Source organism: Myotis daubentonii, chromosome 2 (genome assembly GCF_963259705.1).
Source record: "Myotis daubentonii chromosome 2, mMyoDau2.1, whole genome shotgun sequence".
NCBI lineage: Eukaryota > Metazoa > Chordata > Mammalia > Chiroptera > Vespertilionidae > Myotis > Myotis daubentonii.
In genome coordinates this window covers 79203706-79218383 of record NC_081841.1, presented here as the reverse complement: position 1 = coordinate 79218383, position 14678 = coordinate 79203706, and the positions used below count along the sequence as shown (strand labels likewise).

The window sequence follows — 14678 nt, the reverse complement described above, 5'->3', positions numbered from 1 at the left end:
GCAACCAATGTTATATCTACCAGAGGGAACGGATCTCATTATGCGGGGAATAGCTGTTTCTTTGTTTGTTACAACACACTTATTTGGGGGAAAGGAAGGAGAGGATCAATAATAACCATAGCAAAGGAGAAATATAAAGCCAACTCATTTCATTTTCAAAAACATTGCTAGGTTGACTGATTTGTAACTCTCTCTGGGATTTCACATCCATCAAGCTCAAAGTCACGGCAGCTTTTCATCGTAGGAGCCATTAGATGAAAAGCAAAAATTTAAACATGCAGTATTTCATAATTCTTTCACCCCATTTCTCAGTCGGACACGATTCCCTGAAAGCCTGGATTTATAGCACTCACACTTAAGCATGAATGATCTACCAGGCCATATCACTGAAATGCTAGCACAGATAAACAAACAACCGAGGAGAAACAGAAAAAAGAAAGTCAGGTTTCAACACATGAAGGATAGCAAGAGAAAAAGCATTCCATCCTGGTTGTTTCAGCAGCATTTTGGTGGCAATCCCTTATCATTGGGGCTTTGAAGAACCTGCAGACCACATTTCTACATTCATAATTTAGGTAATGCAGCCAAAACTCCCTTCATTTCACCTAAATTACTCAGGCAGTTACAGTTACCGTTGATTTTTGCTCAAATCACTTCAAAGCTGTGTCTCAAAGCACTTTTTAAAGAAAATTACCCTTTGCTTCACCTCCTCCAGTTTGTTCTAGGATGGCTTTTCCTCTCATTTTCATTTTCCTCATGATGATGCTGCACTAATGTATTAAAACAAATTATACAAGAAATATGTGACTGTGTGCTTAGGAGATTTGTAAATAATTCCTTGTGAAAGGACTGAAATCAGATTGAAAAGTCCCTTTAACCACTCACCTCTCCTTCCCTCTGCCCCAGTTCCTTCCTCTCCCCCATGAAGAATTGCTCGGATGGTGTGCTTTCATCCAAACATTTTTTCCCTTGCACTCAAGTGCACACGCACACTAGCACACAAACATACAGTTATTTGATTACTTATTACTTTCTAGAGATAAACTTATGGTACCACAGTGGTTAAAAGGCCAGGCTTGGAAACAGAATTTTTACCCCTTAATGGTGTGCCCATTGAAACTTACTGTGCCTCGGTTTCCTCATCTACAAAACTGGAATGATAACATCACATCCCCCACCAGGCTGTTAGGGAGAGTAACTATTCTGATAAATTTAAAGCAGATGAGAGAGTACCTGACAGGAGATACTCGAGGAATGTTGTTATCATTATTATTATTTTAAGTCAGTGGTAAAACAAGTACCCCAATATTTTCATATACTTACTCTGTGACTTGCTTTCTTAGTTAGAAGTACATCTTGGATATTGAGCCCTGTCAGTACTTGGGTTTTGCAATCTGCTGTATAGTATTCCATAGTATGTGGATACCATAGTTAATTTAAACATTCTCCTATTGATAGATATTTAGCTTGTTACCCGATTGGTTTCTTGTTATTGTGAACACTGCTTCAATGAAAATCTTTACGTGTATGAACAACTGTTTTGGGGGGTGAATACTGATATGTGGTAAGCCAGGTTAAGAGGATATGGGCATAAATTCTTTTAACAGATACTGCCAAATTGACCTCCAATTTATAGTTCCATATTGTATGATAATATTCATCTCACCAAATCCTTGGCAATGCATTACCATTTTTTAAAAGTAAGTGACTCATTTTTATCCCATTCTGGTTTTAATTTGTGTCTCCCTAACTTGAATGGTAAAGTTGAGCCTCTTTCACCTGAAGACTTTGTGAGAGGGAACTAGTGATACAAAATTCTGGCAGGAATGGCCAGGCATGTACAGTACTGAAAAACAACAACAACAAAAAACTCTAGTGTGATTTGAATACAAATAAGTAAGTCTTAGAAAATGAAGTTGGAAAGGCAGGTTGGGAGTAGAGAGTGAAGGTCTTTGTAGGCCATTGTAAGGTATTAGCACTTGATTTGGGCAGGAAAATGACATAAGCGAGAATATGTGCTATTTGGAATGGACTTTGAGTGATGAGGGAGGTTTACTAAGAAAAGAGAACGGAGAAAGGATCTTCTAGGCTAAGGGAATAAAACTGAGAAATTATGGCTCCGGCCCGGTGGCTCAGTTCATTGGAGCACCTTCCATATACCACAAAGGTTGCAGGTTAAATTCCCATTCAGGGCACATACTTAGGTTGTGGGTTCAATCCTGGTTAGGGTGTTTAGGGGAGACAACCAATCTATTCTCTCTCTCTCTCTCTCTCTCTCTCTCTCTCTCTCTCTCTCTCTCTCTCTCTCTGCCTGTCTTTCTCTCCCCCCTTTCTCTCTCCAGGATTAAAAAAAAAACAACAAATAAAAAATAATGGGCCCTAACCGGTTTGGCTCATTGGATAGAGCGTCGGTCTGCAGACTCAAGGGTCCTGGGTTCGATTCCGGTCAAGGGCATGTACCTTGGTTGCGGGCACATACCCAGTGGGAAGTGTGCAGGAGGCAGCTGATCTATGTTTCTCTCTCATCGATGTTTCTAACTCTCTATCCCTCTCCCTTCCTCTCTGTAAAAATCAATAAAAAAAAAATAATGGAAACATGAAGATAGGTGGTAAAATCAAAAGCATGGTGTTGCTCATATATTGAAGATAAATATAAAACACAGAATTGGATCTGCCTCTTTAAGGAAGTGCTTTGCATGCTATAGGACAATTTAATTTTCATTTCTGGAAAATGAAGGATAATTCATGGGGTGCCTGCATTTACTGGGTGCATTCTGTGAGCCAGATTTAGTCTTGGCGTTTTACATTAGGATTTCATTAAAGCTTAAAGGACATCTTCAAAGAAAATGTTACCCCACTGTTGTATGCGTGGTAACACGTTCAGGGAGATGGAATAACTTGTCCTTAATCATACAGTTGGTAACCTTTGGGCCTATGCCTCAAAGCCAGCTCTCCCTGAATTAGTAAGTAAATGCTGGGAGAGTACTATGCACTGTGCTGGATCCCGGGGAGAAACAACCAAGGCAGCACAGTCCTGCCCTCAAGGACAGAGCCCACCACAGCTGTGTTCTTTCTGCTCTTCACTGGTTTATAAACCAGAGCTTGGAAAGACCAAGCAACTCAGACCAAAATCTGGAGAAGAGTCTAGACAAGAGAGAAGCTAAAGGTAATTTTATAATCCAGACAAGAAATTGCAAGGATGAGATGGTAAATGGGGAATAACTATTAACCTGCATTATGGCAATTTGGCAGTTTATTGAGGGGAGAATTAAAGATGTCCTCAGGGTGTTAAGTTGGGGTGGCTGCATGGCTAGTGATAGCAGGAGCCTGAGAAAAGGGGAGACAAGAATCTTTGGAGGTTGGATCCAGTTAGAGCATTTAAAATAAGTAAGTTTTATTTAGTAGACCTACCTGAAATTCTTAGCATAAGTCACTGGTGACAAATTCCAAGAATATTCTGTGGGTGTGCTTTTAATTTGAAAAGTCATTTATATGCAGAGACAGAGAGATATTGGACAGTAAGCCTGACTTGATTTTTTTTTTTTTTTTTTACTTTCCACTTCTCCTGTGAGAAGGCATCTGCGATGTTGAGTCTCTGCAATCTAATTAGATGCTATAGCTATTATTAACGTGTTTTATTTTTGGCACACGGCAACATAAAGGTTCCTGCTGCTTTACACTGCACAGGAAACACATTTGACAGCTCTGGACTCGGACAACTATCTAGATTCGTGGGGTTTCTCCCATATGCTATATATTCATTGTCGGAGCACCTAGGATTCTGAAACAGGTTAAATAATAGAATGTATCCTTTGAAGGGTTGGGTTGAATAATTTCAAGAACCTGTTATTGTCTCTGTGACACCCCTTAGAAAATGATGGTCTCTGTGAGATCATGAGAATAAGAAGCTGAAGGGAGAAAAAAACACCAACTATTCTGGCTGACAGAATTCTGGGTCCTGCAGCATAATGCATGCTGTCGTCTCGGGAGAGAAGACAGGATGATGAATTCCATGCTTATTAGTAAAATAAGGTTTCCCACAAACTTCTTACAGCCTCGCATGTGGGTTTTTTATAAGTTGGAAAAATGTCATAGAACCTTCCAGCATTAGCCCTGTCCACCACAATAGCAACCCACCTGCCATAAAAGTCAGTGGGGACTACTTGAAGGGTGGGCTTTGGTATTGGTCCTCAGGGGCGGCAGCCAGGGTCCAGGTTTGCAGCACTGGCTCATCAACATGTAAAAGCCCTCGCGTGAGTCTGGGTACTTCTTCTCAACTGGTGTTGCCATTTTAAGCCCAGCTCCATCATCCTTGGGATTCTGCAGTGGCAGGAGATCATGCTCCATGGTGCCAGGTCTGCCTTGGGGCCTTGGCAGAACTGCAGTGAGAGGAAATGACATGGGTGGCCTCAACGCTTTTCAAACCTTTCTCTTAACTCAGATCTCTACTTGCCTTCCCTTTCCTCATGCCCTTGGCTGTTCAATGGGCAGGGAAAGAGAGAGAAACATTGATGTGAGAGAGATACATGGATCAGTTGCATCTAACCTGAAATTTGGGTACCCTGACTGGGAATCACACTCACGATCTTCCAGTGCAAAAGACGATGCTCCAACTAACTGAGCCACACCAGCCAGGGCCCATCCTTCTTTGATAAAATGTCTACCTTTCATGACCACTGAAAATTCAAATTCCACAAGGGCTGCTGATTTAAAAGACAAACACAAAAACAAATGTATATTGAAGAAATATCATGTACCAGACACTACTCTGCACTCTTTAATCTTTGCAGCCTCTTCCTGTGTCTTCATAGATGATCACCTGCCTCGGAGGCCCTTCCTGGGACTTTCACTCCTAAAACTGTCACTGTCTCTCTCTGGGAACTGAGGCACCGATGCAGAGGTCATGCTCTAGAGGTCACAGTTCTCCTCAGTGATTCGTCTACTCTTCCCACCCGGATCTGCTGACCCCAACCCCTGGCCTCTCTGCCCTGTCACTTTGGCTGTCCTAAGGGTCGGTTTGAGGATCGATTTGATTACAGAGTGACACTAAGTTTTAGTGGCTGAGACGTACTCGCATGTTTCAGTGGAGCTGTACAAGTGGCGAGTATGAGAGAGGCAGTTCTCCGTGGGCATGTGGGGGGTGGTGGTTATCACATCCCCAAACCCCTCCCTTGTGCAAACCAGACACTCCTGCTTCTGAACATTTGCAGGAGGCCTTGCCCCTCGGGGATTTAGTGTCACCAAGTGAGGTGGCTGGGAGAGTGTGGGCAGGCACAGCGTGCGTTTTGGAGGCACAGATCAGTCTGGATCATGACTGGGAAGAGTTCCTTCTAATCTTGACTTTCTAGATGAAACCTGCCACTCAAACGTGAACAGACTGATTTAAAGATCTCATTTTCTAGGAATATTTTCCCACACAGCTTTGTTCTGTTTTCAAATCTTGAGTGCTCACATTTGTGCTATTGACAATGGTGTGTGTGTGTGTGTGTGTGTATGATTATGTATGTATATGCGTATATATGTAATGCATGTGTGTATCCATACAGACACATGTATGGTGTGTGTGTGTGCATACATATATGTGTGTTTAGTGTGTATGAGTGTGCATATGTGTGTTTGTGTACATTTGTGTGTATATGTGCACTTGTTTAATATTCATCCCAACAAGCATCAGAATTGTTTTTCAGTCTTTTGGTGCTAGAACAGCAGGAGTTGGGCAGAGCTACCACAAAGCATTAAAACTTGAGATGTAGTAGCTGCATCTGTTTCCAGTTTTAGTCTACAGATCTGAAAGGTGGGCTTGAGATCAACCAATTGTTAAGTTTATGATTTCTGGCACTGATTTTTTCTTTAAGCTTTTGCTCCCTTCAGGTTTTCTGTCCCTGGGCCTGCTGCTCTTCACATTCATGTTCCAAATTTTTTATATTTATAACTACTCTCACAGGATAAAAATGTGTGTAATTACATATGCTTTTCCCATAGTAACCTTTTTGCTCTTTTGCAGTGTTTGGTCATTTGATGACTTTCCCCCCTCAGGTTCGCTCACACCGTATGATCTAGGAAGTGAATCTCCTGTGCAAGCTCCTTTCCTTAACTGAGGGTGACACTGAGAGAGATTGAGACCAACAGTTTTTTTACAAACAAATAATGATCATTTGTAATTAGCATATCAATTGTATGTATGGAAACGATGCTTCTGAGTTACTTGAGTGTGATCAGAAGAAGTTGACTTGCCTAAGTAGTTTTAAACATTCTTCCAATGAACTCTGTACACTATTAATTTATTTCATAAATGTTTGCTTCCTAGATAATATAAAAGAAACTTCTACCTACTGCAAAGGCAAATTAGATTTTGTTGTTGCTGTTGTCTTTAAGCACTTGAAGCCCGGTAGCAAGATTATCACAGAGGATATTGTTCCACAAAGAGTTAGCATTTGTTGGATCTCTTCAAGGGCCAGATATTCTTCCAAAGTGCTTTGTGTATATTAAATTTAATGCTCATAATGGTCTTATTAAGTAGATACTCTGTGATACTCATTTTACAAAAGAGCAAATTTAGGCTTGGAGATATTAAGTTCCTTGTTTGATGCACAAAGCTGATAAGTGCAGAAGCTCAAATTCAAACCCAGTACTGGCTATTTAGCCAGATGATAGATGATAGATAGATAGATAGATAGATAGATAGATAGATACGGTTTATTCATTGACTATTTACTGAGCATACAGTAATAAGGGTCATCCTGCCCTTGGACAGTCTAGTGACAGCAGAATGATTATAAACTAATATATTACTATACACTGAAACAGATATTAATATTTAGGCCGGAAGAAAGTACTATGAGAGAGCATTAGCATATTTTTTCCCAAGGGATATGTGTGGTACTTTTTATACACTGCCACTTTTCTTCAGCAGAAGATAATAAAGTACATTTAGAACAGGAAATTAACATATTTGAGAAAGGAAAGTATTAAAGTCATAAAGGTTTTTTTTCTGAATATATCCTGTATCTTGTGCAGAGATAGTTCATTCTTAATTAACCCAATTAATATAAATTTTTTAAATGACCTAAAATGCTGACCATGGAGTTATGCTAAGCCACAATTATAAGATTTTCTTACCTAAGCCAGCCCTCTTTCTGCTCTCAGAAAGATGTGGATAGGGAAAGCCACCAAGTGATATTTACTTCCTCTTTCTTATCTTTTTTAAGGCTGTGGATTGGTAGGTCAGAGCCGAGTCTCCAGTTCATGTCCATCTGTTCTACTTACTACCTGAGGACCTAGGATAAATTTCCTATAGACTTGTTGTGAGGATTAGATATACTGCACACACGGCTGTTAGCAGTGCCTAGCACTTAATAAGCATAAGCGCTCAGTAACATTAGAGTACACACACATTTATAAGTTTAGACACACACACTTAAAATAATATCAGAACACCTTAGTAGACTAAAAGCAACACTATCATAATAGCCAATCACATAACCTTTGTGGGAAAGAAGTACATCAGTCTTTGACTCTTTTGGGCCTTTCTAAGCTGAGGATCATAACCACTAACAGTGAGCCCTTCATGTAGCCTCACCCTGCTCTCTCACTGGCTCAACTCATTTTAGAGCTAGAAGTTGACAGATCTTGTCTTGGTCACTCGTTCTTATCCTTCTACATCACACAAAAACTAGTCTACCATGGTCTACGTTAGTTAATCTAGAAAAGCAGAATGAGGTTGTTGAAAGAGCAATCATTAAGAATCATGAGTTCTAAGCCAGCCGTGCAACTAACAAATTTATAATATGGACTAGGTCACAGCCATTCTTGGTCTTTGTTTCCTTATACATTAAGTTGCAAGGAGATAATGAGATTATTTCTAAGGGCCTTTATAAGTATAATGATCTGAGTTTCTGAGCTACTTATTTGCACTAAAATATATTATAATCCAATACCCTTGAATACTTTTATTCCCTGATAATACCAGTTGGCCCTAAAGGAATTACGTGTCATTTAGGAGTTTATTCGGAAACCTAGACTAGATAAACCTAGAATAACTGGTAGGTATAGCCAACTCTAGGTTATCCAACAAAGTGTTTAAACAGTTAATCAGCAAGCTGGGCCAAGATTATGTTCATGTAAACCTCACGGAGAAAGACTTTCATATAGACCCGGGCATAGGCCACTGTGCAGTGATTGTGCACAGATAACTCTATTCCTCCCCAGGGCAGACATTTCTTCCATTTGCAGTCTTGCAAGGGTCAAAATTTAACTACTATCACAGGGGATAGAGCACATATCATAAGAAAATTCATGTATGCAGTGCAATCTAAAATTCTCTCTTAAAGAGGATTTGTAATCAACCAGAAAATTGGGCATACCAAGAACTGCTATCCATTTTGATATCTCACAATGCGTGGGGATAGAAACACAATTGAATGATCAGAATGCAGCCATGTTTAGCTCACCAGCCACCGAGTTGCTAAACTTCCATCAAGTTAATTAACTTTAAAGCTCCCTAGGCTTACTACTGCATGGGATTGCTAACAAAACAAGTATGCATCTGGTTACTTACTGAACTATTTTCTTCCCAGCTTTCTGAATAAAAACATATTATTTTACTATATGTGGCATAAATACAGAAGATTCAGGTTTATGGTTTAATGCCAGCTTAATATTTTATTTATGCATTTGGAAGTGGTAATAAAATTATTTGAATCCTCCTTCCCATATTGATTTCTATGAGTATCTTAAAAAAAAAAACAGCAGAAAAAGATAGAAATATTTTCAGGATAGGGATGTCTATTCTTAGTGTATTTTAATGTATTTTAGAGAATGCTCATATCCCTCTGCCTTCTTTGCCAGCCCTTACCTCTAATTACATCCAGCTTTAACCAGATAGATGCTTGTTGAAAAGTCTTATTAAATTAATCCATGTCAATGACTTCCTCAAGTTTCAATATACACAGCAAAACTCTAAAAACCAGAGGCATGGAAACAGGGCACGGATGGAGCTCAGAGGGAAGGGGGAGGGGAGGCTGTCAGAAATTAACCAAAGAACTTATTTGCATATGAGCATAATCTATGGACACAGGCAATAGTGAGGTGAAGGTCTGGGATAGGTCAGGAACCAGTTAAAGGGAGGCAGAGGGGGGACATTTGTATTACTTTCAACAATACAGATTAAATAATAAATAAATAGAAGCAGGGGAATAGATCTAAAAGTATAGAATTTCCTTTAGAATGTATCACCAAATTTCTTAAGGAAAGTACAGTGGGGCCTTAACTTACGAGTTTAATTCCTTCCGAGACCGAGACCGAGCTCGTTAAGGAGCTCGTTAACTCAAATTACTCTATCAACTCAATGCAAAAAATTGGCTGAGAGACAGCTGGTATCTCAAAAAACTCGTTAGTCGGGACATTCGTAAGTCAAGGCCCCACTGTTTAGACTTTCGGGTTTTAAATAGAGGAAGGATTTTCACTTGAAAATTAGAAGTCTTCCTAGGTCTCCTCAAGTCACTTAGGGCCACATTTTCATCCTCCGTGAAAGGCTGGTGCTGCAAGTTTCAGTGACTGCTCAAACTGAGCTAATTGATACAAAGGACAGTTCCTGAATAAGGAGGGCATATATATATGGCTGTGATAGAAACGGCTTAACTGTTTACAAATACACTATTATATTTTAAAACATTCAAAAATACTTATCTTGAAATAAAACATACTTTTATTAAGAGTGAAATATAGACTAAGTCAAAAGTAGGAATCAATTATAAACTTTCAGGACTCAAGGAATTCCTGTTAACAAGTGTTTGTATGTCAATGTGGATACCCTCACTGAGCACATAGTTTGGCCTCTTTTGATGCATGGAACAAGAACTCCATGGGAAAGTAGTCTGCTTTTTTGTTCTTATCTTAAAAGAGAAAGTAAGAAGAGAGAAAACAGCCTTATTCTATTTAAGAAGTTATCCCAAGGGACTAAAGCACTCCAGAGATCAATAATAGGTTCAGGAGACAAGCATAAGCACTCAAAACATCCCTAAGGGAGGCAAAGGAGAGGCCCAGAACAATTTTTTGAGATAAAAGTTAAGAAATGTTTTGGAAAACAATTAAAAAACAAATTTAAGGAATGTTTGAAATAATATATTCTACGAACATGCTTATATTTCTTCAAATCTCTCTGTAAGAGATGCCTCTTATTTTCCATTATACTGTTCAGCTGTGTAATTTATATTATTGTAACTAAGCACTGTTAGTGGTAGACATGAAGAAGCATGCCATTCTGCCTGGATCTTAGGCAACGGTTCTGTGCACTGGTGAAGAGGACAAAGTAAAAGGTAGATTAAACCAGGAGACCTGTTAACTCTGCGGAGCCGGGAAGAATCCGAGTCATTGTGGAAACCAGAGATAGAGCGTCAAGGCAAAAATGTTGGATTCAAAGACCATGGATTCTGCTGTTGATAAGCTGCTACCTGTGTTTGGGGACAGCAGAGCAGGGGTGGGAGAGGGTACGCCTGACGGTGCTGCAGGGACGGGATCACACACCAGCCATGTGTGTCTCAGCTATTCACTGTGGTGAGAGCCTAATGGTCCCACAGCACCTCTTGTGGCAACTCTAAATTGCAGGCGTAGGGCCTACACTGGGATAATGGGCCTCTACAGGTCTGGCCTAGAATCTCCAACCCTCTCAAATGAAAGCTAATACAACCTAAGCCAAAAAGTATTCTGGGGACTCATCATCAGGCCTAGAGAATGATGAGCCATTGTTACTGAAACATATTAACACCTAAGTGCTAATATTAAAAAGTAAATGAGAGAAGGTTATGGACAACCAAATCACCCAGTGTTCCTTTTAAAGGAGAATTCCATACATGAACAAGTATGTTGAGGCAAATTACAAAGAAATTGCATGCACACTGAAAATAGAGTTTGTATTGTACAAAGTTTCTTTTGTCCTTCATGTTCTTCCAAAGAACTATAACTAGAAACATAAATGCTTAATAAACACCTGCTGAGTGACCAGGTCAATGATTGAGTGAGTAATGAAAAGAATGAGTCAATGAACAAGCCTATTTTCCTAAGCTTCAGCCACAGATAAAAATTCATTCTGCCCATCAGTTATTTATAACCCCTGCTCTCTACGGAACCCAGATTTGGCAAAGGAGTGGTTATATAAGTGGCCTCCAGGGCTCACAATGGTCATTTCTTAAACTCTTAATATCTGCCTTTTTCCTGACAAATGACTGAAGCAGTGCTCTTAAGGGTCACCGAATGCCTCGTTGCTAAATTCAAACCTTTTTTTATTTCAGTCCACATCCACCTTGCTGAAGCAGACCGCAGAATGGAACACAACCCCTTAACTCTTCTGATCTAATCTGTACAGTAGTAGGAATATGAATCACAAGATACAATTGAAGTGGGTTTGAGATGCACTCAGTATGACATCCATATTTAGTTTCCCTTTTACATGGATTAAAATGTAACCTCAACCTGTTTGGAGCGGCCTTCTCTGCCACCTCAGTGCCACTCAGGTGTGCTGGCAGTCTTTCAGCCCGTCTCAGTCCCTATGTGTCTCATCACACAGGTTCCTTCTCTGAGCTCTATCCAGCAAGCAAGTCAGAAAGGCCTTTGTACTTCTATCCTGTAAAGTGGGGGCTATGTCATCTGTCCTGGGGAGTAGCGGAGAGGGAAGGGCATTGTCTCCTTTCCTTCGGGTCCTAGAATGTCTGCTTACAACTTTCCTTGGCCTTGCTTCTGCCTAATTCCATCACAGAGACGCTTTAGAAGGTTTGGGAGGAGTCTTTCTGTGTTTACTTAGTGTAAAGATAGTTTCTCCACTACCATCTGTGCCATTGTGTTCAAGTGATTATTTTGAAACTCAAAAGCCAAGAATTTATTTCATTTTTTTGCATTTTGTTATAACTACTTTATAGGTATGTGTGCCTCTTTGGTCATATTCTTCATAAATTCCACTGAAAATAAAACTATTTATAATGAAAGGTTTGATATATAACAAGAGTGCCCGCCAAAAAAAAAAATGCCAGTTTTTGTTAAATTATTATTAGTGTATGAGAATCCCATTTTCCTACATTCTTGCCAATACACTATATTTGAAAATATATATTTATGATTTTTAAATTAAAAATGAAATATTTTGTGTTTAATCTGTATTTGTTTGATTACTAGGGAATTTGAACATTGTTCCATAGATTTATTGTACATATGGGATTTTTAAATTCTTACTTGTCAGGAGTTCATTTGCCCATTTTGTTAGATCTTTATTGACTTATAAGAGTTTTTCATTTGAAGAATATTAACAAATTGACTGTTGTATATGAAAAATATTTTTTTGTTTTTTACCTTTTTATGATGTGAGAAATTGAAACTTATAATTTTTAAATCTGATTTTGTGATTTTTTTATCTCTGGTATTTTTACTTAAGAATTAATTTTTCATTGCAAGATAATGACTACATTATGTTTTAGTTGTTTTATTTTTACATTTAAAATTTAATCAATTTTTTATATTTAGCATTGACTGGGAGATTGGGATCATTTAATTATTATTTGTTCCAGCATCATTATTTAATAATCCTTTTCCCCTTTGATCTAAATTCCACTTTTTTCATATAATAAAATCGACATACAATGGATCTGCTTCTGGACTCTGTTCTGTTCTGCCTCTCACTACACCAATAAGACTCAACTTCACCCATGGGAATAAATACTTAATAAATACTGATATCTGATAGGAAAGCCATCCTTTATTACTATTTCTTAATTTTTTTCAAAATTTTTCTGACTAGTACATTTACTCTTCCAAATAAAATTTAGACATGTCATTCTAAAATGCTAGTATTATATTTTTGGTTATTATTTCTCACCCTCTTAACTTGAAGCCCCAGCCAATCTATTCTGTACCCTAGTGAATCCTAGCCTGATTATAGTTCTACTGCAAAGTACTAAATAATAATGATGATGGCAATAAGTCCTATTTGTCACGGCTTCTGGAAATTTCAAACGTCGATATTTTAATATGATACTAATTTCAGATTTGTCACTCAAGAAAATGAACATGGAAACTCTCCCCTTTAAGAAGTGTCACTGTGTTTTCAGAGTGTAGAAGGCGAACACCATGAGAAAGCTGTGGAACTCCTCAAGGCTGCTAAGGACAGCGTCAAGCTGGTGGTGCGATACACCCCGAAAGTCCTGGAAGAAATGGAGGCTCGCTTTGAGAAGCTACGGACAGCCCGGCGTCGGCAGCAGCAGCAACTGCTAATTCAGCAGCAGCAACAGCAGCAGCAGCAACAAGCGCAGCAAAACCACATGTCATAGGTGAGACGTGCCTTCCTCTATACAGGGAAAGTCCATTGCATATTCCAGTGTTGGTTTGTTTTTTTAAATATATTTTTTATTGATTTCAGAGAGAAAGGGAGAGGGAGAGAGAGATAGAAACATCAATGATGAGGGAGAATCAATGATCAGCTGCCTCCTGCATGCCCCCCAACTGGGGATCCAGCCTACAACCTGGGCATGTGCCCTGACTGGGAATCGAAGAGAGATCTCCTGATTTATAGTCAATGCTCAACCACTGATACGTATTGGCTGGGCTAGTGTGTGTGGTGTGTGTGTGTGTGTGTGTGTGTGTGTGTGTGTGTGTGTGTTTGTTTTAATATGGTTTCTTAGCTGGGATAAAATTATTAGATTTAATAATTAAAAATACAGTCAAACAAATAATAATCTCAGAAAATGTAAACGCAATAGACGCTTGCTTTATGTGTCATTCAGCCACATTCTTTGCAAATGCAAGATATTTTGGAAAATAATATACTTTGCGAGGACCAGGTACAGACGCTTGATATCCTTTTACAAATTAGGAAAATGCAGCCTCTGTGCAAACCCAGATCCTCAGGCACAAAGCCAGATGAGCAGGGTGCAGGCTGAAATCAGCTCCCCGCTCACTCCCGCGGCCAGTGGCCTTGGCACAGTGTATAGACTCAACTACCTCTAGTGCTGAGGCTGGGAAGGCCCCCTTTGGTTAGAAAACTGCTTCACTGAAAAGAGGGAAGTAGGGGCTTGTTGGTGTCCATGCTAGGAAAGATTTTAAAATTCTCTTTAGATGTTCATTTAGAATGTGCGCGAAATGCACCTGCCTTTTCCTATATTCCACTTTGTGGCAAAGAATACTCATATTTTTCTATATATCTTAAGAAAATTCAATAAAAAAATCTTAAGAGTCTTTGAAGTATCTGCTCTGTGCCAGACCCTTTTCACATGTTTATCCCTCGCCCTCAGAAGAACTCTTTAATGTAAGTATTATGAAAACCCACTTTTTTAGATGAAGCTTCAGTAATTTCAGTGGAGTTCCCACAACCATAGTTACAAGTAGCACAGAATTATTTTACTTTTTGCTCTACTAGGTATTTCATCTGCTAACATCAGGTATTCTGGAGTCATCTATATTTATCTTGCTATCTTTTGGAGGCCACAGCTTATATCATTAGATATCCCTACACTATGACATCTGCAAATGTGTGTTTGAAGTGAGGTTCAAATGCTCTTAGAAAAATGACAAGGGGTAGTGGTGATTTTAACTCCTTCAATGTCAGATTATTATTTGCAAACCAGAAACATTGTATGTGACATGAGACTTTCAATTTTTTGTGACACTTATGAAAAGTAGAAGCTACATGGAGAAGT

At 39.1% G+C, this 14678-nt stretch overlaps 1 protein-coding gene across 1 annotated transcript in view; it reads left to right on the top strand.

The window, feature by feature from the left end:
• Positions 1-14678, top strand: part of LIN7A (lin-7 homolog A, crumbs cell polarity complex component) — a 136468-nt gene that overhangs the window by 109604 nt on the left and 12186 nt on the right. The window contains exon 5 of the mRNA XM_059683709.1: positions 13095-13313. Within this exon, the coding sequence (XP_059539692.1) occupies positions 13095-13313 (219 nt within the window). The remainder of the gene's footprint in view (positions 1-13094; positions 13314-14678) is intronic.